At 36.6% G+C, this 23,059-nt stretch overlaps 1 protein-coding gene and 1 long non-coding RNA gene across 3 annotated transcripts; both read right to left on the reverse strand.

Moving 5' to 3' along the window:
* Oga (O-GlcNAcase) lies at positions 1-23,059 on the reverse strand. Of its 2 annotated transcripts, XM_089709759.1 has the most exons (22): positions 22,760-23,059; positions 22,605-22,656; positions 21,675-21,903; positions 20,735-20,839; positions 19,986-20,148; positions 17,862-17,990; positions 17,332-17,475; positions 16,754-16,868; positions 16,339-16,418; positions 15,605-15,756; positions 14,616-14,961; positions 13,478-13,584; positions 12,988-13,067; positions 12,254-12,422; positions 11,602-11,776; positions 11,257-11,310; positions 9,960-10,165; positions 9,087-9,175; positions 8,619-8,758; positions 8,156-8,304; positions 2,933-3,098; positions 1-1,591 (listed from the first exon to the last, which is right to left on the reverse strand). In XM_089709759.1, the coding sequence occupies exons 1-22, from the start codon at positions 22,824-22,826 to the stop codon at positions 1,467-1,469; spliced, it is 3,042 nt and encodes a 1,013-aa protein (XP_089565885.1). In that variant the 5' UTR covers positions 22,827-23,059; the 3' UTR covers positions 1-1,466. The 2 variants fall into 2 exon arrangements, with proteins under 2 accessions (XP_089565885.1, XP_089565884.1); XM_089709758.1 differs by lacking the exon at positions 1-1,591 and having other exon boundaries at positions 2,379-3,098.
* LOC149477854 (uncharacterized) lies at positions 7,135-7,857 on the reverse strand. Its single transcript, XR_016317481.1, has 2 exons — positions 7,623-7,857; positions 7,135-7,319 (listed from the first exon to the last, which is right to left on the reverse strand). It is a non-coding gene; the product is annotated as an uncharacterized LOC149477854 (long non-coding RNA).

Consider the following 23,059-nt stretch of genomic DNA (forward strand, 5'->3'; position numbering starts at 1 on the left):
TTTTCAGTCTGGGTCTTTATCCTTTATGGTTTTACGACCAAAAAAAACAATATTATTACTACGTAACATTATTTTAGAATTACGTAATAAATTAAAGTTTTTGATGTCGAAATTAAAATGAGAGAAGCTTTTTTTTGACATTTTTTTATTTTTATTCTTATAACGTTTACGCAGTTTTACATTTTAAGTTTCTTATCACTAAGAAGAAATCGTCCAGCAGCATTATGAGGAGCTAGCAGATAGCAAATATGGTTATATTTTTTATTTATTAATCATATTTTTATGAAAAGCAAGATTTTTTTTGTTGCAATGTATCAAAAATTTATATCCATTAGATTTAGAAGTTTTTCATGCCACATAGTTTAAGCCTTGCAGAATACGGCTTTCAGGTGTTCTTTCGATTTTTTCATTCAATATTGTATTTATTATTTTTAGACTTCATTATTTTTTTTTTAATTAACGTGAATCCTTTTTATTTATTTTAAGCAAATTTGGAATTGTAATCGCCACATTCGTAACAGCACGATTTAATCACTTCAATCAATGTCACTAAAGCCGTGTAACTTGTATATTATGTTTAGTGGGCAAAATCATACATGCGAATTTTCTTTGTTTTCAGTTTTGCTAAAAAAATGCGATTTATAACATTTTTTTTTACAATTTTCACAGGTTTTACAATTACCAATAAAGAAAAATCACATCAATTCTCTTAAAAAAATTTATATCGCTCATTCACAATTCGAAAAGAATTTTGAGATCTTAAAAATAAGAACTTCGTTATAACAGTAAAGTTATTTATTACATACAATACAGTTCGATCACTTAAAAATTAAGTTTTTTTGAAGTGAAACTTCTTTATCGGGGTTGGAAAAAAAAATTAGTGTAACATTTTTCCGTTACGCGTGACATTTTTCCGTTACGTGCCATCTTTTTCTTATCCCTACCACGCGTGATTAGACGTTATTCTGTAAAGTTGCATATAGTAAATTATTTTTTGAAAAATAAGGTCATAAAGAAGTTTCACTTCTTACGTGTGTACACTAGTACACGCACACATTTTTTATTACTTGATCATCTCCATACAGCATTAACGTATTATAAACCACTAGACTCACACTCGCGTATTAAAGGAGATCAGTTCTATAAAACATTCATTGAAATTACAACTTTATTTCGTAGCATTAAGGTTCAAGGTGTATTGTATCGCTCATTAGAAAACTACAACATCTGTACCGCGTTGTATAAAACAATCATTGTATTTAACACCTTATTTCATGTTAATAACGTTCAAATTCTATTGTATCGCTCAATAAAACCTGATACATACTCAGGCAGAGTTTAGTTTCGGACACTTTTCAGTTTTGAGTCGAGTTATTTACCGTACGTTAATGCTAAATATACCTAAAAATTTTGTTTTTCAGTCTAGATCCGTCCTATATCGGACCTAGGTAGTTATTATGTAAGCGCTAGAAGGACCTAGCTAGATAGACGCGAGTACCGTCGCGAGCTAGTTCGACAAATCCTAGCTTACTATAGAACTGCTGTAGATAGTGGTCTGTTGAATTGATGCATGCGTGCACACCGCTCGCTCCTGAAAATTATAATATAATTTAGAAAATATAGATTTAAAAACATGGAGGTAAAAAAAATTTCAAGAAAAATTGTTTTATTGATGGAATCAACTAAAAGTGAAAAATTTATATTTTTTTAAGAAAAGAAAATAAATCGATCCCGCCTCGTTATCGAGACGTTCGATAAATGTTAGTCATGCGGAGCGGCAACGCCGCGTTAGCCGCTCGATATGTGTTAGTCATGCGGCTGTGGTCAATGTTTTTTTTTTTGCAATCGTGTGATGCGATATTTAATATGAGGTGTGTTGCAATGCGTGATGTGACATATTAATGTGTAATGTGAGACATGAAGTGTGATGTGATGTGTCATTTGATCTGACATGTGATGTTGTGTGTTCATTTTATGTCTTTTGACCTGACGTGTGGTGTATTGTGTTATGTTGTGTGTTGTGTATGGTGTCGTGTGTCGTGTGGTGTATCGTGTCGTGTGTCGTGTCGTGTGTCATGTCGTGTATCATGTCGTGTGTCTTTTGACCTAAAGTATCGTCATGTCGTGTGTCGTGTCGTGCTGTGTGACCTACCGTTGGCCCGTAGCGCGGCCAGCAGGCAGGTGAGCAGGCGCGCGGGCGCGTGCGGGTCGCGCGGCGCGGGCAGCACGCAGCACGTGAGCAGGCGGGGTGTGTGCTGTGTGCTGTGTGCTGTGTGACCTACCGTTGGCCCGTAGCGCGGCCAGCAGGCAGGTGAGCAGGCGCGCGGGCGCGTGCGGGTCGCGCGGCGCGGGCAGCACGCAGCACGTGAGCAGGCGGGGTGTGTGCTGTGTGCTGTGTGCTGTGTGACCTACCGTTGGCCCGTAGCGCGGCCAGCAGGCAGGTGAGCAGGCGCGCGGGCGCGTGCGGGTCGCGCGGCGCGGGCAGCACGCAGCACGTGAGCAGGCGGGGTGTGTGCTGTGTGCTGTGTGCTGTGTGACCTACCGTTGGCCCGTAGCGCGGCCAGCAGGCAGGTGAGCAGGCGCGCGGGCGCGTGCGGGTCGCGCGGCGCGGGCAGCACGCAGCACGTGAGCAGGCGGGGTGTGTGCTGTGTGCTGTGTGCTGTGTGACCTACCGTTGGCCCGTAGCGCGGCCAGCAGGCAGGTGAGCAGGCGCGCGGGCGCGTGCGGGTCGCGCGGCGCGGGCAGCACGCAGCACGTGAGCAGGCGGGGTGTGTGCTGTGTGCTGTGTGCTGTGTGACCTACCGTTGGCCCGTAGCGCGGCCAGCAGGCAGGTGAGCAGGCGCGCGGGCGCGTGCGGGTCGCGCGGCGCGGGCAGCACGCAGCACGTGAGCAGGCGGGGTGTGTGCTGTGTGCTGTGTGCTGTGTGACCTACCGTTGGCCCGTAGCGCGGCCAGCAGGCAGGTGAGCAGGCGCGCGGGCGCGTGCGGGTCGCGCGGCGCGGGCAGCACGCAGCACGTGAGCAGCGCGGGGTGAGCGGCCGACACTGCTGCGGGTGCCCGCTCTAACGAACTGAACTGGTGGAAGTGGCTGATGCACTCCTGGAATTGGGCAGAATTGTCAAATCGAGAAGACAAAAGAAGAATATGGGAGGGAAGAAGGTTGAAAGACACCACCGGATCGTAAGATGGACTAGACAAAAAAAAATTGGTTGTTTGTAAAGTAGGTTTACGATCGAGATGTTTACGTGATAACGTCTTATTGGTGGCAGCGCTCGAGATGAGACGGGAGATCGGTCCGTCTCTCCCTCGTTATATCTGCGATCGCGCTCGTGAGGTTTTGGTGTGACACAAGTTTCTGAACGTGTCACCCAACTAAAACGATTTTAAAAACGTTATCACGTCAAAACAGAATTAGGGAGGGAAGAAGGTTGAAAAACACCAAACAGATTGAAAGGAAAGTGTTTTTTTAAGGACTTAATCCGTTTTAGAATATAACGAAGGCTAGCAATCATTTCAGTCGTCTTTGCACACAATAGAGATAGAACGAAGGCTAGCAATAGTTTCACTTCTGTCTTTGCACACAATAGTGTTATGTTATATGTTCTATGATTAAATCATAAAAATCTTGGTTGCATTTCATTTGCAAGTCATTTATGAAGATAAGAAATAGTAGCGGTCCCAGAACACTTCCCTGGGGAACTCCGTTCATAGCCCGAACAGATAATGTTTATAAAACTTCTATTTTATTTCGTATAAATAGTCTGTTAATCTCTATTACTGGTATTCTATTACTAACGAACGATATTCGAAACCCCTTTTTATAAAAGTCTACAACTTCAAAGAATAAATAGCGATCTACAAAGTCAAAAGCATTAGACAAGTCAAGTTGTCAACTGACAATCTTTTATTCATTCTTGAACAAAGAACATTAAAATCATGAATAAGAAATCATAAATAATTGTTGTAATGGTTTTATTTTTGCGGATTTATTATTTTATTTCAAGATGTATATAAAAACCAATATTTAAGAATCAAGAGTTAAAACTGTCGAAAATTTTTGAACCGGAATAATAACGGAAAATATCGTACACAAGTATCACACCTGTTAAGTCAGTAAGACAAAAATAAAAGTGGATCTATTATGCTACCTTGAAGCACACCTCGTATAATATTTCTGTTTTTAAAGCAGTATGTGCTGTTCATTTCCCATCTATTTTCCTAATTTCAGTGCATTGTTAAGGTATGAATGCACTGAGTTGTATACATGTAATCTTTTACCATAATTATGAAGTCTATACAGTACCTTGCTATGATTGACAGTGTCAAATGCTTTAATAAAATTTCGAAACTCAAATAATCATACATTTAATCAATTAAGTTTTTAGAAGCACTATAATTAGAATAGAATATAATTTATTTATTCACAGTAAAAAATACATTAAATAAGCACAAATTTTGCACTCTTCATTAAAGCAATTTGTTTTGCAAAATAACTCAACAAGGCATCTTACAAAACTCAAAATCATACATTGTAAGGGAAGAGGGGTGAAGGGTGAACGGAAATGCAGATTGCTACTACAGTATTTATTGAGTGAACGTAACTACAGACTATTGACAATAATAACTGTGATGCGCGCCGTGCTATCAGAGTGACTCCCAACAGGGGTGGAAGTCCACTATGATAACAACGGGAATATCTGGGTACTTGACACTAAAACGTCTCAACAAAGGTGAAAGCGTATAGCGTGCGTGTATCCAGGCCCTAACCTGAACGGAACGACAAACATTTGTATGCGACCGAAGGTCACTATTCTTAGTGAGATAAACGATAGCGAGATCTAAATATCGTGATACGACAGCTGGCGCCATCTAGTTGTGAGTGCGGTCAACTTGCATACATTTTGTTACAGATTCTCCCCCTCTGTCCATGAAGTCGACCCGACGAGTAGGACAGGAACAGGAATGTAGCTTTATTGATGATTCTTGCGTGGTCTTCCTCTAGGTCTAGAAGCCTTTGTCGTTTTAACCTTAGCGTCTATGGTTTGCTTCTTAGGCCTTCCTCTTTTTCTAATAGGTAGAGTGGGTTCTGGCACTACGGCATCTTCAGAACGATATCTCGCTAAAGCCGAGGCATGATACACACCAACAGGAGTCTTGGAGTCAGTGCTTGCTAATTCAAATGAACTAGGACCTCGTCGGCGTAGTATAATGTAAGGCCCATCACGGCGAGGAGCAAACTTCGAACTGAACCCCTGGCTGGCCTTGCTCAATGCATGGGTAGAAGCCAATACTAAATCACCAGGTTGGTAATCAGGGCAAGCTTGTCTCTTCTTGTCCACGTACTCCTTCCTCTTTTCTTCCTTCATTTCTTGTACTTCCCGTGCCCTAAGCAGAGTGTCTGCCATCTCGAGTAAGCGCGGGGTAACTTCTTTGATAAAGCTATCATTTTGTATTATCTCACGGAGATCATGATTCACATCATCCGGCGTCCTCAATTCACGTCCGAATGTTAGATACGCAGGCGTGTACCCAGTGGAACAGGATGATGCCGTGTTCATAGCAAAGCGTATACTAGGTAGCCTCTCTGCCCATGTATTATGATTCTCCTCTACTAAAATGGCTAATTGCGTTTTCTGATCACGGTTCCTTCGCTCAACCGGATTTGTTTGAATACAAATGGTACACCAGTACACTGGTGTGAATCCGTGTTGATTATTAAGGCAATACGATAAATTGCTGCATCACAGAGCTCACGAACTGCGTGCCGTTATCGTTGATAAACGTCTTCGACGATAAAGATCCAGTTCTGGTTCTTGGCAGTTCGGGGCAATAGCCTGAATAAATCAAAAGCGATCACTTCGAATCCTTGATTGCTGGCTGTGGTCTGGAGGAAACCAGCGGGCACCCTCCCCCTGCACCAAAATTGCATCCAAAGCGTAGCTACTAGCGTTGGTTTCATCCGCTTGGGCAAAAACTGGGGAAGACACCAAAAGCTCTCGAAGCCTTGCAAATGATTTTGTCCTCTCAATCTCCAACCCTCTTCCACTCATTAATTAATAATGTAGGTCGTCTCGTCTCGTAGGCGTCGTAGCGCAGGCGAACGTTGTCTCGTAGATGCTCTACAGATCTCGTAGCACGTCGTAGCACGGTGACGTCACGTCGACGGGCCCCACGTTGGGCGCCAGTTGTAAAGGGTGGGGGTGAGGAGTGACAGAAAATGCTGACTGATACTACAGTATTTATTGAGTAAACGTAACTACAGACTATTGACAATAATAACTGTGATGCGCGCCGTGCTATCAAAGTGAATCCCAACAGGGGTGGAAGTCCACTATGATAACAGCGGGAATATCTGGGTACTTGACACTAAAACGTCTCAACAAAGGTGAAAGCACAGAACAGTAAAAACATATAGAAGTGCGATAATGTCATAATTAGTATGAAAACCAGTGTCGCCAAACCCACACATTTAAACCGATAGTTATACAGTACACTACAAGTAAACTCTGCCTTTGATTGGACAGCTTAATTTGACTAAAAACTGACTTAGGTTATAAATTCAGCATTTCAATATGTACCCTAACGCACCATGTTACGGTTTATTTTAGTATAACATCCCTAGGTATATTAGCTGTTTTGTTTCTCATTGCACAGAAATTCCAAATTCGAAAACATTCAGCTACTCCACAACAGAGGGCGTTAGTTTTCGATAAATATAACTTTGAACCTCAACACATAGAGATAAGGTTGAAATCTGTGTCACTCAACATTAATGACATTTACTTGATATTTATCTGATGCTATGCCCTGAGGGATGTCAGCCTTGTTATCGATAATTCACAAATAAATATTTTTTGTGTATTTTTCTTTTCTTTCTTTTATATGAGTATAGTATAATGTGTCACATTTTGGAGTATGTTTATTACTACTAAGTACGTCTTTTTATATTATTACTAGCGGTCCGCCCCGGCTTCGCCCGTGGTACATATGAAAAATAGATGTTGGCCGAGTCTCAGACTTACCCGATATGCACAGAAAATTTCATGAGAATCGGTCCACCCGTTTCAGAGGAGTATGCAGACTAACATTGTGACACGAGAATTTTATATATAAGATTATTAAATAAAAAACGGAATAGAATAGTATTAATCTATATTTACAAAATACAAACAGAAAATATGCATTATTTTAAATCTTGGAACTGCCGTAGGTTTGCTGTATCGGTGGCCTTTGTTAGACCGCTTAGTACTGTTCGGCATCCAGTTAACTCGTCACGTTGCATTTATCCATTTCTCTTTTAAATTAGCCTCTTTGGGAAATCTATAAATAAATTGGACAAATGAAAGCTAAGGAAAAATAAAATAAAATTTAATATTTATAATGTTTGTCTTTTCTAAAGTATCGATACTGTCGATATGCGCCACAATCATCACTAAAGCGACATTCGTTTGTTTATTGCAATAATATTCCAGAAAGTCTTGTTTGCTGTTCAATCTATAATAGTACTAATTTCTTACGGATTAAGGTTCATTTTGACTAGATATTTGTATACAATTTTGACAAATTACGACAAGCGAAGTTATAACATAAAATATAATTAAAATAAATAAAAATAAGACTTACCGATGGTATGAAATGCCTCCATTGCTGATATTATTTCGTCTGCTATCATTTTTGCACTCTAATACCGAACAACACGTCCTAATTAATGAATAAATATGGAAAAAAGGTTTGACAGCTGACAACCGACTCGAATATTTTTCTGCGCACAACTGAGAGCAAGTTAGGTGATCTTACCTTACTAGTGACACGTGGGCCACGCCCACATCACACTTCTATCTACTTTACTGTTCTGTGGGTGAAAGCGTATAGCGTGCGTGTATCCAGGCCCTAACCTGAACGGAACGGAACCGAACGGGACGGAACGACAAATATTTGTATGCGACCGAAGGTCACTATTCTTAGTGAGATAAACGATAGCGAGATCTAAATATCGTGATACGACAGCTGGCGCCATCTAGTTGTGAGTGCGGTCAACTTGCATACATTTTGTTACAACATTTATTTATTCAATTAGACTTCTTTTAGAAGCACTTACGAATCTTCATTACAAATTTTTAACAATTACCACCTAAAAAACTAAAAAAAAGCCTTACCTTAGCAGCCTGACTTAGATCCTCTCTCTGCACAAGCTCCTCCGGATACTTAATGCACATTTCCGGTATCCACGCGATCTCCTGTTTCTTGTAAAACTCCTTGCTATTTAGGGCCGCGCATGCGTAGCCTATTATTTCTGGTTTTACTCCTGTGGAAAATGTTTTTGTTTTCAATGTGGTGTGTGAAAAGAGTAGGCAAAATTTTGCCTTTTAATATTTTGAAGATTGTGAAATGTATTTTGCAGAACAAAATCAATTTTTAATCCTTGCGAAGTACAATTTAATGAAGAAAGATGTAATCCTTGGATTTCAAATATTAAACATCTGAATTAGCTTAAAGACAACAAGGAATAAATTCACAAATAAACCTTAACATTTTTCTACTAAAAAAAAATCTCTATACCAGAAGTTGTAACACAAATTTACAAACTATACCTTAACTAAGAACACAAATCGCACTCACCATTAACTTTAACTTCACCATCCGGCTTATCACCTTCCGAGTCATCATCAACCTCAGTCGCATCATCCGTGAAGCAATCACCATCATCTTCTATCACCATGCACAACTCCGGTGTGAGTGTTAGGAACGGCATCACTAACCTGTGATAAGTGCATGTATATAAACGATTTGAAAATAGTGTCTTAATCTGACTAATATTATAAATGCGAAAGTTTGTTTGTTTCTTTGTGTGTTACACCTTCACCCAAAAACTGCTGAACCGATTTTCATGAAATTTTTCCCAAACATAGAGGCTAATTTGAATTAACTTAAATAACATTTCAACAAAATATAACAAATGTGAATATTCTGAAAAAAATATAGTCATAATATATGGGTAAATAAGGCATTCTAATTTGGGTAACAACCTGTATTATTCATGTGGTTTAAATTGTATTTTTTAAATATAAATAACAATAATATACGTACCTATCAGCAGGCAAACTCTGCAAGTCACTCGGGAACAGATCACTGCAATCCGCACCGTCACGACATGTCTTATGACATATCGTACATACCTGGAATAAATATTTTATAGATAACTTTTTGAGGGTATTTCTATTTTTATTTATATTGGTTATTGTGGTAATCCAAAAATAAATAATTAAAAAACCTTCAGGATTTTTCTCTGTAAAATTGATAAAAAGCATCTTATGCAATTTTATGACTTTTGATTTTTCCCATGCTTTCGATACTGTAGATATATATTACTTTTTTTAATATCATAATTGACCTACTATTGCATAAGTACAAAAATGAAAAACAAATAACCAACTTGAGTAACAGAAAACAGACGGTGACGGTCGGAAAGGACCATTGAAGCAAGTAGTTCTTTGAATTTATTATTTTCATAAGAGGGGTATCACAAGGATCGATATTAGGGCCACTTCTACTTATATAGTTTATCACAGATATTATTAATAATTTTGAAATTTTTATTTACTAGATTTAGGCGGAGGACACACTATAGTACTTTTCTTATATTAGTGAAACTACACAAGCTATTGATCGTTTGAACTGGCCACATTAATTAAATATATATTTAACGCTTGTAATTTAGGAAGCTGAGGAATTCGTTTGTTTGTTTGAACGCGCTAATCTCAGGAACTACTGGTCTGATTTGATAAATTCTTTCGGTGTTAGATAGCCCATTCATCGAGGAAGGCTAGGCTTTACATCGTCACGTTAAGACCAACAGGAGCGGAGCCACGCGGAGCGGAATGCAGCTAGTATTATTATATTTTGCGAAGATTGCAAAGTGTCGAATGGTGCGTAGGGTCCCTGTTATTGTACACAACCCACCGGCAGCTCGTCCCTTGCCGCGTACGGTCGCACGGCGTGCGGCAGCGTGGTGTGCGGCGGCGGCGCGGGGTGCGGCAGCGCGTGCCGCAGGTCGGGCCCGCAGTCCAGCGGCACGAGCCGCCGCAGGTCCGCCGCCAACCCGCCGCGGAACACCCACGGCTCTTGCGCGCCGCTTTCGAACGCCTCCCGCCAGCCTTTAGAGAACCCTGCGCGTAAGCACGCAACGATTGTACAAAAAATGTGTGCGTGTACTAGTGTACACACGTAAGACGTGAAACTTCTTTATGACCTTATTTTTCAAAAAATAATTTACTATACGCAACTTTACAGAAATACGTCCAATCACGAGTGGTAGGGATAAGAAAAAGATGGCGCGAAACGGAAAAATGTCACGCGTAACGAAAAAATGTTACACTAAATTTTTTTCCAACCCCGATAAAGAAGTTTCACTTCAAAAACATACGTACGACGAAATACGTTCCATTTGTTGCGTAGCACACACAAAATTAATAAATGCATAATCTATAGATCGTACACACAAATCGTAATGGCGAATTGTGCGGACGTAATTTTCTTATCAATTCTGAAAAATAAATATTTCATATTTCTTTTTACACTAACATACGCACACACACACACACACACACATTTATCGAAATCTCTCTACGTACATTCAAAAATGACATTTTGAATTTTTTTTATAATACTGGAAATAACTTTACACAATTACAAACAATCCACGTACATTCAATTCCAAACAAGACCGGTCACACACACATTCACATACAAACACACACAAAAATGCACATTGCAGGAATGTCTTACTCAAGCACGTAAGCATTAAATAAGATTATGGCAATCAACCAAAAGTTCGGATGTATGTTATCAAATATTACGACTTAGCCTATGCATTTGACTATGTACAGAATCGAATATAATTTAACCGAGATATTAAAATATACCATTAATGGATAATAATCACTTTATATTGTATCGCACAACACAATGAAATAAAATAACAAAAAATAAATTTATTTCTGTAGATATGATAGACCTGTATAGAAGAGCAAGGTGTTCTTCAAGGAGGCATAAAAGGGCCAATTTTATACTTTATTCATATAATTGATTGATCAATTTAAAAAATTTAAAATTCTAGTGAAAAAAAGCTGTCAAAACTAACGACGACAAAGAGTTAAAGTTTGTGATAAAAAAATTTGTGATATCAAAGCGTGTCGTCACGTTTCATGCGATTATTTGATTATTTGTTATTGAAAAAGTGATTTTTAAGATTACTTACATGTATAACTTCCTTGCATATTTGTTGCAATATTCGCCGGAAATTTGCCGAGCTCTGAAACAAATCAATATTTGAACTTCATTCTTATTACTCTTTTACACATATAAATAATTTTACATCAATTTATTGAAGTTAAAAATAATGAAAAATCAAAAATATTTTTTTGATTTTTCATTATTTTTAATATTTTTCTGATACAGTTCAAGTAATGTTTTTTGGTATTCCAAAAACATTACTTGAACTGTATCAGAAACACATATTTTCATTGGACTTCCAATTCGTTCAATTTTAACAAAATCAAAAACTACCCTCATTTATTTGAGCAAGTGCTGTGTGCACACTAACCGAGCCACTTCAGGAAGGCCGCTAGCAGCGCGAGCACAGCACACAGGTCCCACACGTAGGGCCGTAACTCAGCATGTAGCTCTTTATTAGCAGCTACAGCTAAGCGACGAGCTAAACGCCGACAGCGGTGTGCCCACCACGAGAAGCGGCGGAGACGACGACGCCATTCGCTAGTCTGGTGGGAGCATTATAAATTTGTTAATTTTGTAATATTTTTTAAAGTTAACGTGTCTCAAATGCCATGTCACGTGTCAAATTTCACGTGTATCGAATGTCACGTGTCGAATGTCGTAATATTTAGAGCACGAATATTCTGTCAAATCGTACCGATATATCGATATTTTTTAATAAAAATATCAATATCGATATTGATATTTTCAAAAAACAACGATACGATATATATCGATACTTTATTGCATTTCTGACATCCCTATGGGACTTGCGACGTTGCCGTCCTGTATTAAAATAATTGAACAATAATTCACACTCTTTTTTAACCGACTTTCACACTCTTTTATCGTTTCGAATCAATGAGGAAGGTGTTTTTCGTATTTTAGGATTTTTTACCCGTTTTTATGTAAAAAGTTTTTTTTAAACCAAAATGCAGCAGGATCCTAACTATATGACCGGAATCCCGCAGGATCCCACTCACCTCCGGCTTACTGCCCCTGGGCAGGATGCTGGCTGCGTGTGCAGTGAGCCAGTGGAAGTCGTGCAGCAGCCGCAACCCGCGGGACCCGTGCTCGAACGGCAGGTAGAATAGATCGCACAGGAGAAGTAGATCGTCTGCTGTTAGCGCGTTTGCCGATTGTTCTAGGGCCCTATGAGAGAGATAATAAAAAATATAAAAAAGTGACCATTTTAAAGCTATAAAACAAAAAGCTGGTCGTCTGTTGTTAAAGCGTTCGCTGATTGTTCGAATGCTCTGTAGAAGAGATTATAATAAAAAAGTATTAACGTAATCAAGACACGATACAATTAAATATAGTTTACATTGGTACATTTATAAAAAGTAAATAAGTGATAAGACCCCGCCTTCTGTGCTGTTTTTCTTTTAGAATAAGTTTTGTCTGTATTTTTTGTATTTTGGCAGAACAATAAGAGTTTAAATAATAATTGTAAGGGGGAGTTTTGGGGTAAAAGATAAGATATGAGATTGGGATAAAGAGATATATTTATTTTTAACTGTAATGGGATGAGATGGTGAAGCTCCGCCCGGTACGGAGTCCGAATGCGAACTGAACTGTGTGTTAAAACTTAAAATAATAATTAATACAATATAATAAAATATGCACCATCGACGCATTGCATTCCGGGAACATGTACCTATTGTCTGTACGATTAGGTAATCGTACAATAATAAATAAATAAATAATAATGACTCACTCATCAGACACTTCCACAGGCTCTACCATCATGTCGGCACTCAGTGGACTATTGCATGGCTCCACTTGCATTGAGCCGTTCTGAAATTTATTACAAAATATACATGAAATAAATCTGATTGTTTTAGGGCCGATTTTTCAATGCTTGAAAAAAACTTATCCGTCCAATAAAGTATTACACGATAATATTAAAATGTCACGTAAACTGTCAAATACGGGCAATTAGAATACGTTTTTAAAATGGTAGTTTTATACATTATTCGACGAATAAGTTTTATCCAAGCATTGTAATGCTCATTAGAAAACTCTGCCTAATTGACGCGTTAGGCAGAGTTTTGCTTCGGACAATTTCACATGAATCTACTTGATTAATCGATTATTATGATTAAATGCATTCATTATGCGAATAATTTCATTAAAAACTCTGCCTAATTGACACGTAAGCAGAGTTTTGATTCGGACGATTATTTATCAAGTCTGTAAATAATCACCTCGCTATAGGGCTCGTTCATGACCACATCGGAGTCTGCAGGTGTTGAGGGGGGGTCCACATCCAGGGGCTCTACCGGCCGACTGGGGGACAACGTTTGGGGTGTGTCTGCGGAGAAATTAGTTACAGTCAAAGTTCCTTATTCGCGCTTCCTTCATTCGCGGTTTCACTATTCGCGGGTGGAAAAAATGCGACCTAATTTCTATATTCGCGGCCCAAAATTCTTTATTCGCGGATCGAATCGGTACATCGGTACATACATATATGTATTTACCAAAATAAAAATCAGTTGTTATCCTTCGAAAACGCCTGAACTACAACTACGAATTTATAATGTCGACTAAAAAACGAGTAAAAAGTGCGAAGCCATTGCCTAAACCTGAAGATAATACCTAATTAAATGGTAATTAATAAATATGTATGGTCAAAAATTTCAATAAAACTGATTTCTTTATGTATTTGCTTCCTTATTTCGTCACCTAGGAACGTATCCCCTATAACCCCATACAAATTACCATTCCATATTCACGGTTTCTCTATTCGCGGCACATTTACGGAACCTATTGCCCGCGAATAAAGAACTTTTACTGTATTTTGACGATAAAAAAGCGTATATAAAAATTTGGTTGTCTGTAAAGTCGGTTTACTGACGATAGTTGAACGTGACAACGTCCGATTGTGCTTCTTTGTCGCTCGTTCCGCGCTCTCGCTTGCACTTCAAGCCTATGGAACGCCTCAGAGCGAGGTAACGCCGCATGAGTCATGTTTTTTCGGGCGTGCAGCCGGCTCTATCGAATTATAAGACGTTGTCACGTCAAAACGTTTAATAAATGTTTGGAGTTTAAACTGATAGATTGTTCTGTATCGTTAAAGCAATGGCATTGTGCTGGTGGAATTTTATCTTTTTTAAATATAAAAATAACATGTTTGTACTTTAAAGTTTTTAAAGCAATAAAAAATTTTGGCAGTTGACACAAAAGAATATATTTTAACGGGTCTAGATAAAACTCAATGTTACATAATTGTTAATTTAGTAAATAATTGCAGAGTAATAGACCTTTTAACAATTTTGCTAATTTATTATACACTTTGGAATCCCTGTAAAACTATATTTTGTTACAAAATCACAAGAAACTTACCACCAACACTCATATCCCCATTCCTCTGTTCATCATCATCAACAATAATTTGATCATCGTCCTTCCTAACATCCCTAAAGCTTGTTTCCAACACGCTATCATTCGACAGCGTATCGTGACCATCTATTTTCTCCATAGCTTCATCTATCTTTTCTTCAAGTGGTTTTAGACCTAATATAGGTACGGGTAAAGTCGAGATTGGTATCTCCGATGGTACAGCAATGTTGGAATTCGCCATGGGGATGATCGGGTTGGGGATGGACTCGTTGAGGATGACTTTGGTCGGGGATACGAGGGAATTCATGACCGGGTTGGACACGGGGTTGAAGTTTTCTGATGTTGACATCTGGAAAAATGAATGAAACGTTATAAACTAACAGATATAGATGATTGAATCATTCAAATCTTCACTTGATATCAACGAATATTTAAATATTAATCAATATTAACCAAATCGGTCCAGTCATTCTTGTGTGATAATGAGAAAAACGAACAGCATTATGATTAACGTTACAAACTAATCTATACTAATATTATAAAGCTGAAGAGTTTGTTTGCACGCGCTAATCTCAGGAACTACCGACCCGATTTTAAAAATTCTTTCGGTGTTAGATAATAGACAGCCCATTTATCAATGAAGGCTAAAGGCTATATATCATCACACTAAGACCAACAGGAGTGGAGCACTGCGGGTAAAACCGCGGAGCACAGCTAGTCAATAATAAAATATTAGCCATTAAAGTTACACACAAATATTATATTACACTAAGGGCCGATTTTTCAATGCTTGGATAAAAATTATTCGTCGAATAATATATAAAACTACCATTTTAAAAACGTATTCTAATTGCCCGTATTTGACAGTTTACGTGACATTTTAATATCATCGTGTAATACTTCATTGGACGGATAAATTTTATCCAAGCATTGTAAAATCGGCCCTTATTTTGCACACACACACACACACACATACACACACACACACATACCGTTGGCGGCTGTGCACACATATCGGGCAGAGCCTGCAAGTGCGTAGTAGTGACGGTCGGTATCTGCGCGACGCTCACACTAGTGGTACTGGTCGTACCCACGAGCGACATGCAAGTGTTCACTGAGGGCACTATGGGGATGATCGCTGCCTCTGGGGGTACAATAATAAATAAAAAATGTATGCGTGTACTAGAGTACACACGTAAGAAGTGAAACTTCTTTATGACCTTAAAAATGTCACGAGTATGGCGTAACGCAAAAATGTCACGTGTGAAATACCTAAATGGGTGTATTTTACCCGAATGGGTGTAATACAACCATCAGACAATAAAGAACATGGTAAACAATAAACTTAATAATAAATCTATGATGTCACAAATGTGTATGAAATTATCGTCCAAAAAGGAGCGAGCGACGTACTATAAAACATTCAATAAAATAAAAGTATTGCTTGTTAGAAAAGTCTGCCCACTACTAGGCAGAGTTTAGCTTCGGACAATTTTCGCTTGAGCGCCAGAGAGAAATAAGCTTTATCAATAATTTTTAATAGCAATGAAAGTATAATAAAATTAATTAGAAAAATATCTATTTCAATTTACTGTATTCAATTACCTAACTAAACTTAAATGGTAAATTTTAAAATATGTAATGACGTTTCAAAAGTGCTTCTATAAGAAGTCTAATTGAATAAATAAATGTTTGAATTTGAGTTTAGATATAAAACAGTTAGTACCTGTAGGTTGAGGTTTGATGACCGGCCCCTGAGCTGTCTTTGGTATAGAGAACTCTGGAAGCCACTCATTTATTGCTTGGCTGAAATTAAGTAAAATTTAATATATTATATAATAAAGAATGTCGCTATAAATACATAGATTGCACATAGTTTCTTTACATAAATAGACATCTCTTTTAAATAAATTTTGCCACATATTTCAAACTAGTATTTAATCGATTTGATTTGATTTGATTGATTCGTGAAACTTTTAAATTATATTCAACTTGATAATATTTGATAATAACTTGAATAATATTTCCAAATATTTTTTATGCTTTACAAGATTATTAGTTTCCTAAAAATGATATTTCAGATAACATATTACATAAAAAAATAATTTATAAATAAATGACATAAATCATAGGTAGCTCACCTCAAAGCCTGCCGATGATGATAAACATGCTTTCCGAGTGCCAGAGGCACTTCATCTTCACAGACACCCTGGTCACCTTCACGCTCCAACTTTATGTCCCAGGATACAGCTTCGTCTATAGTTGATATATTTTTTATTGATTGATGCTTTATTTTTTTTTCATCAGTTTTCTAATATCATTCTCATAATAAAAAAAGACGGGTTGCACTCCGGGAATGCCGGCAGAAGTGAAAACTTGATTATTAACGTTCAGCATGTTTGATATCCATCCGTCTTACGCTTTTTCGATCAGGTCACGTGTCCTGACGCTAGTTTAAGATTTTATACCCAACGCCGCTAAAGAAGTTTTCACTTCAAAAATTAATAGTCTCCATTTTTATATATTTTTTTATATGTATAGAAATTATGATATTTTATGAAACATATAAAATAGATTCTGTTGATGTTTGTATACCCTATCACCATAAATTATATTTCAAAATTTCGATAATAACCAAAATTAAGAAGTTCATCTAACATTACCCTGAAAGCAAAAAAAAAACCATGAAAATAATAAAAAATCAATAAAAAAATCTCACTATGCGCCGGCGCATCCATTCTGCAGCTGGCCCAATGCGCAAGAGTTCGTATCGCTATCATGTTCGCGTTGTATTCACAATTTGGATTTGTTAAAACTCCTCGTAATAGTGGAATCAGTTCTGGTGATCTACCACAGTAGGGACCTGTAAAGTAAGGGTAGTTTTAAAAATAATACTTGGTACATGTGAATTATGTTTTTTTTTCTGTTCAATTGCATGGCTTAACAATCTACAGATTCTTTTGTAGAACTATCACACAAGTTTGGAATTTAACAAAGTAATTTTTAAATTCATGAATAAATTAATAAATTGGGTACCATTATATTAACTTTGTAGAGAAAAAAAAACAGCTTCTTCAATAGTAATTTTAATCTAGAAGCAGTTTTTTCTTTCTCAGTTCTTTTATCTTCATACTATTTTCTTTAGTAATTATCCAGCAGTTCATATCTGATATCGTAAAATTTAACAATCACGCAGGCATTCGTTATTAAATATTATTCACTATAAAATATCTTCTAGAAATGTCTTACCCAGAAATATTCTCTTTTGGTCATAATCATTGGCATGTAGATTGTCCCAAATGACCGGTGGTCTTCTCAACACTTGTGTTATTTCTTCAATGCATTCTGTTGTCAACGTTTTTGATATTACTTTAGGACCTGAAAAAATTTTCAATGTGTATTCAAGCTTGTCGATTAACGAAAGTTTTGTACGAATTTTATAGTTAAGTAAATATTGTAAGAAAAACATATCATCTATACTTCTATACTAATATTATAAAGAGGAAAGGTTTGTAATTATGTATGTATGTATACGTATGGTTTTCACGCATAACTTACTGGACCGATTTTGATGAAATTTGGTACAGACAATCTTTAGACCCTGAGAAAGAACATAGGCTACCTTTTATTGTGAAATGTGTACCACGGGCGAAGCCGGGGCGGACCGCTGGTAATAAATAAAAAAAAACAACCTTTTTCTTTAGTTATTAATTTTGTGTAACGTTTTCATCAGATAAGTGATAAGACATATTTTTGGTTAAATTAATGAAGTGAATCAGCTTAACATTATAGCCCAAGTCACTGTTTCTTTTTGCATATAACAGGAGTGAAACCCAGGACTATACAAATTCAATCAAACTATAAGTGACATTCAAAATCAAACCTTCACACATTTACCTAAAGTACATTTTTGCATAACCATATTTCCAAACACTTTTGGCATGTGGTAATAAAGTTAACAGTTAACGGTGTAAGGTCATTGACATGTTGCTGATAACAGATTTTCCATTGATATGATTCATACATTTTGAAAGGAATTGCTAGCTTGTTTATGTCTGATCTTACATACTTATGTTGGAATTTATGATAGACTAGCTTCCACCCGCGGCTTCGCCCGTGTGGTGTTTTGATAAAAGGTAGCCTATTTTCTTTCACAGGGTCTAAAGATTGTCAGTGCCAAATTTCATCAAAATCGGTTGAGAGGTTTAAGCGGGAAAGCGTAACAGACAGACAGAGTTACTTTCACATTTATAATATTAGTAGGGATATATGGGATTGTTGTTTTAAATGTATTTTGAATTTTATTCCTTCACAGCACGTAAACCAAAATTTGAATTACTATCAAGTAGTCTATATTTCTTACTCTAATCGTAATAAAGTTTAGGTCATTTAAGACTGTTAAATTTGTTTAACTTCAAAATCATAACATATTTTTTTAAAACTATTTTGAATTAATTTTTATCACAAAATGGTGCAACATAATAACATGACATACTTCTTGAATAAAGCCACAATCTATGATAACAATGAATAATATTGTCTAGTATAGCTGTGATGATGATATTTGATACCATGATATTGATCCTGCCCTGATATTAAATACCACCACAATGCTATTTAGTTTGTGTATGTATATTATACTAGCTTTCCACCCGCAGCTTCGCCCGCGCAGTCAAAGAAAAACCCGCATAGTTCCTGCTCCCGTGGGATTTCCGGGATAAAACCTATCCTATTTCTCGGGGTAATAAGTAGCCTATGTCCTTTCTCGGGTATCAAAATATCTCTGTACCAAATTTCATGCAAATTGGTTCAGTAGTTAAGGCGTGATTGAGTAACAGACAGACAGACAGAGTTACTTTCGCATTTATAATATTAGTATGGATTTTATGTACTTGTTAGTATAATACTTATGGTATTATGTATAAATTTTATTTTTAAGTTTATGTTGCAATTAATACTTTTTTTTTTTGTATTTTTGCACTATATTTTAATCTTCTTGCATTTCCTTTCCTGCCAGATTGCCTGGTAGAGATTGCTGTTTAGCAATAAGGCTGTATTTTGTGCAAGCTATGTATTTTTTATAATACTGCTTCTTTTTACATACTATTGTTTTTTTCCTCATCACTACATAGGATAACACAAAGTCGCTTTCTCTTTTTGGGACAGAGAATAGTTAGGAGTAGTGTATACTTACTTAAATTTTCAAAACTACCTACGCAACGGATTTTATGCAGTTTTTTATTAGGGTGAATGCAGAGAATGGTTCATATGTATAATTAATTAGGTTTTAGACACAGCAGGCGAAGCCGTGGGCAGAAAGCTAGTTATAAACAAATTAAATAAATACTATGCCAGCTAATATAAACCTCTTACCAGTCCACATAATATCAATCTCCTGCGACAGTTTAGTGCCCAGGGTGTTGAGATATTCCGAGCTATTCACAGTGGGTACCGCTCTAGTGGAGCAGTACTGAGTGGGACAGAGCAGGAAGCGGGGACAGCCGAGGTGCTGGTGTATCTCGTTTGTTACTGATACCTGCAGAAATAATAATAATAAATAATAAAATAAAAAAAGACGTGTGTCACTCGGGGACTGCCGCGGTAAAGTTATTGCATGCTATGCCTTCAAGCCACACCTCCGCGCCCGTCGGAGTGCGGAGCGTGAGGTTTTTCGTTACGGAATTTCTGGATTCGGTCCCCGCGCTCAAGGCCCGCGATAGAAGCTATGCAATAGCTTAATAAATGAAATAATGTAAAACTTTAGGAAAAATATTTTCCAGAGAGGTTTTTTGTGAAATGTCTAGATTTCACGTCAAAATTGTAAAAAGTAAAAACACAGTAAATGTGGGTAGAAGTTTAAAAATCTACTTGTATGAGAATTAAGATTCCTTTTGATTACAATTTAAAAGTGAATACTGCTATACTAAAACAAGTAAGTACTTAAAAACCACATTTTAACAAAACACAGCATTTTCAAATATTGTTATTCTTTTCTACATATAAAAGATGCTTGACTTTAACAATTTTAGCAATGTAGGAAAAAATATATCAATATCTGCCAATAGATATAATTAAATATAATATGAAATATCAATATAAATAATTTTACAGTAATTTCTTACCTGAGCATGAGCAAAGCTCTGGAATATTTGCTTATCAGCTTCACTCATTTCCGGTTCAATGTCATCAAACAGCAGAGAGAAGCAGGTACATCCAAATTGTGAAACCTAGAATAATTCATACCCAATAAATAAATAAATAAATATTTCAGGATAAATTTCACACACGGCACGATCTGATCCCATACTAAGCTTTCGCTTGTGTTATGGAAACCAGATGGCAGATAAACATACATATATAAATTTAAATAAATACTTATATAGTGTTTATTATCTAAACACCCAGACACAGAGCAAACATCTATGTTCAACATACAAATATTTGCCCCGGGTGGGAATCAAACCCACAACCTCTGGCTTCGAAGGCAGGGCCACTACCAACCAAGCCAACCGGTCAGTTGACCCAATGACACATAAGTGAAATTGTAACTTATTTATAATATTAATGATAAATGAATTAAAAAGATAGATTACAGAGAAAAAGAGAATCTTATTACAATATAGTCTATTTTCTGAAAAATTAAACTAAATTTATTGATACTTTTGCAGATGAAATACTTTTTGCATGTCTACTAATGTCTGAGAATTAGGAAAACTGTTTGAATTCAATACACTCTAAACAGTTTGAACTTTTATTGAGCATATAAGTAGGTAGTTATAAAATAATAGCAAAACAATTTTTGCGCACACAAAAATGGCCTGGTTTCAAATTCATATATTTTCATTTTTATAAAATAACTAGCGGTCCGCCCCGGCTTCGCCCGTGGTACATATTTACGTTTTCTCTACATAAAAACCATCCTCGCACTTCAAGGAATATAATAAAAAAAGAATTATCGAATTCGGTTCAGCCGTTCTCGAGTTATGCGCTTACCAACACATTTTGCGATTCATTTTTATATATAAGATAAAGAAGAAAATGCCAACAAATCAAGCCACATACCTGTTCCAATTTCCGTTTCAATATAGTAATCTCCTTCTGACTGCTATAAGTGATATCTAAACCCGGTGAAAGTGCATAGCAGAAGGTAATACCATGCGACTTGGCCTCCGAGATCAGAGACGTTAGGTGCTCAGCCTCCTCAACTGTATATAACTCTCGCCAGTACGCGCGATGCTTGTAATCGTCTTTCGGAGCGTATACATACATGTCTAGACCCCATTTCTTTAGCCTAAAATGTAGAATGTGATTATAGTAGAAATTTAACTACTATTTAGTAGAAATAGAGTTATGACGATATATGGACGATAAAACCCATGGAGGGTTGTCGCATAAAAACCACAGGACAGTTCTTTGGCATATTATTATAATATATGATGTTACATATTTATTTTGTAAAATTAAATTGTAAAACTGACATGATTTAAAATTTTTTTATTTTAGCAACTATGGAGTTTCTTGCTGGTTCTTCTCCGTAGATACTGCTTTCCAAATCGGTGGTAAATGTTAAAAATATGTAATGATGTTTCAAAAGTGCTTCTGAAGAAGTCTAATTGAACAAATAAATCTTTTAGTTTGAGTTTTTGAGTTACGATTGACAGTAATGAGGTATATAATGTACTTTCTTTTTTTATGAAATTTATTTGATTATATATTACAATTTTTTTAAGACATATCAAAAGATTGATATCACTATACATATTATAAAAGAGAATGGTTAGCTTTAACTTTCGTTTTAACATTAATTTTAAAAAACATTTAGAAAGTTTACAAATATGGATTTATATCATAAATACACTTTGATAATAATAAAAAAACATGTTAGTGATAGCAGTGTAAAATATTCAGAGTAGTTACTGCTAAAGTTCTGCCTATATCATTAGGACTGGATAATAATCAATAAAAATGTAATAATTAAAATTGAATACTTACTTTATAAATAGATCTTTTCTTTGCTCAGTCGTCCACGGTCGACCGTAAAAGCCTGCAATAGAACATCAGGTCATTCACACCGGTCTTTCTAACGCACCTATAACTACTATATTATTCAATAGATAAAACAAAAAGACATCTATATACAAGCATACCTTCAACAACACCGCAAATAAAGTCTTTGCGCTTAAAATCCCCATCATCTACCGAACTTTCCGTCATTTTTTTTAGTTTTTGTAAAAGAATTAACAAAACGATTGCAGAAATTAACGAGGGAAACCTTAGAGAAACACAACAATTCTTAATGGATAGCTTTATTTGATCTAAATTACTTTAATGGTACTTAATAACTAAAGTAAATAGAGGAATTTAAGAACTAAATGCGTAACAATAACATGTAAATTGATGAATAAAATCTGATTCAGTGGAAATAGGAAAACTCAAATAGGATGTGT

Source organism: Colias philodice, chromosome 23 (genome assembly GCF_061535455.1).
Source record: "Colias philodice isolate Cphi_HAF_F1 chromosome 23, ilColPhil1 Martin Lab GWU primary, whole genome shotgun sequence".
In the NCBI taxonomy this organism is placed as follows: Eukaryota; Metazoa; Arthropoda; class Insecta; order Lepidoptera; family Pieridae; genus Colias; species Colias philodice.

What these genes read in the sequence shown, in the direction of transcription:
- Oga (XM_089709758.1), bottom strand. Translation starts at nt 22,826, where the DNA reads ATGACGGAAAGTTCGGTAGATGATGGGGATTTTAAGCGCAAAGACTTT. An exon ending in CATCATCGGCAGGCTTTGAG is followed by an intron (nt 16,419 to 16,753) that starts GTGAGCTACCTA and finishes ACTTAATTTCAG; the next exon opens with CCAAGCAATAAATGAGTGGC. An exon ending in TGTGTGCACAGCCGCCAACG is followed by an intron (nt 14,962 to 15,604) that starts GTATGTGTGTGT and finishes TCATTTTTCCAG; the next exon opens with ATGTCAACATCAGAAAACTT.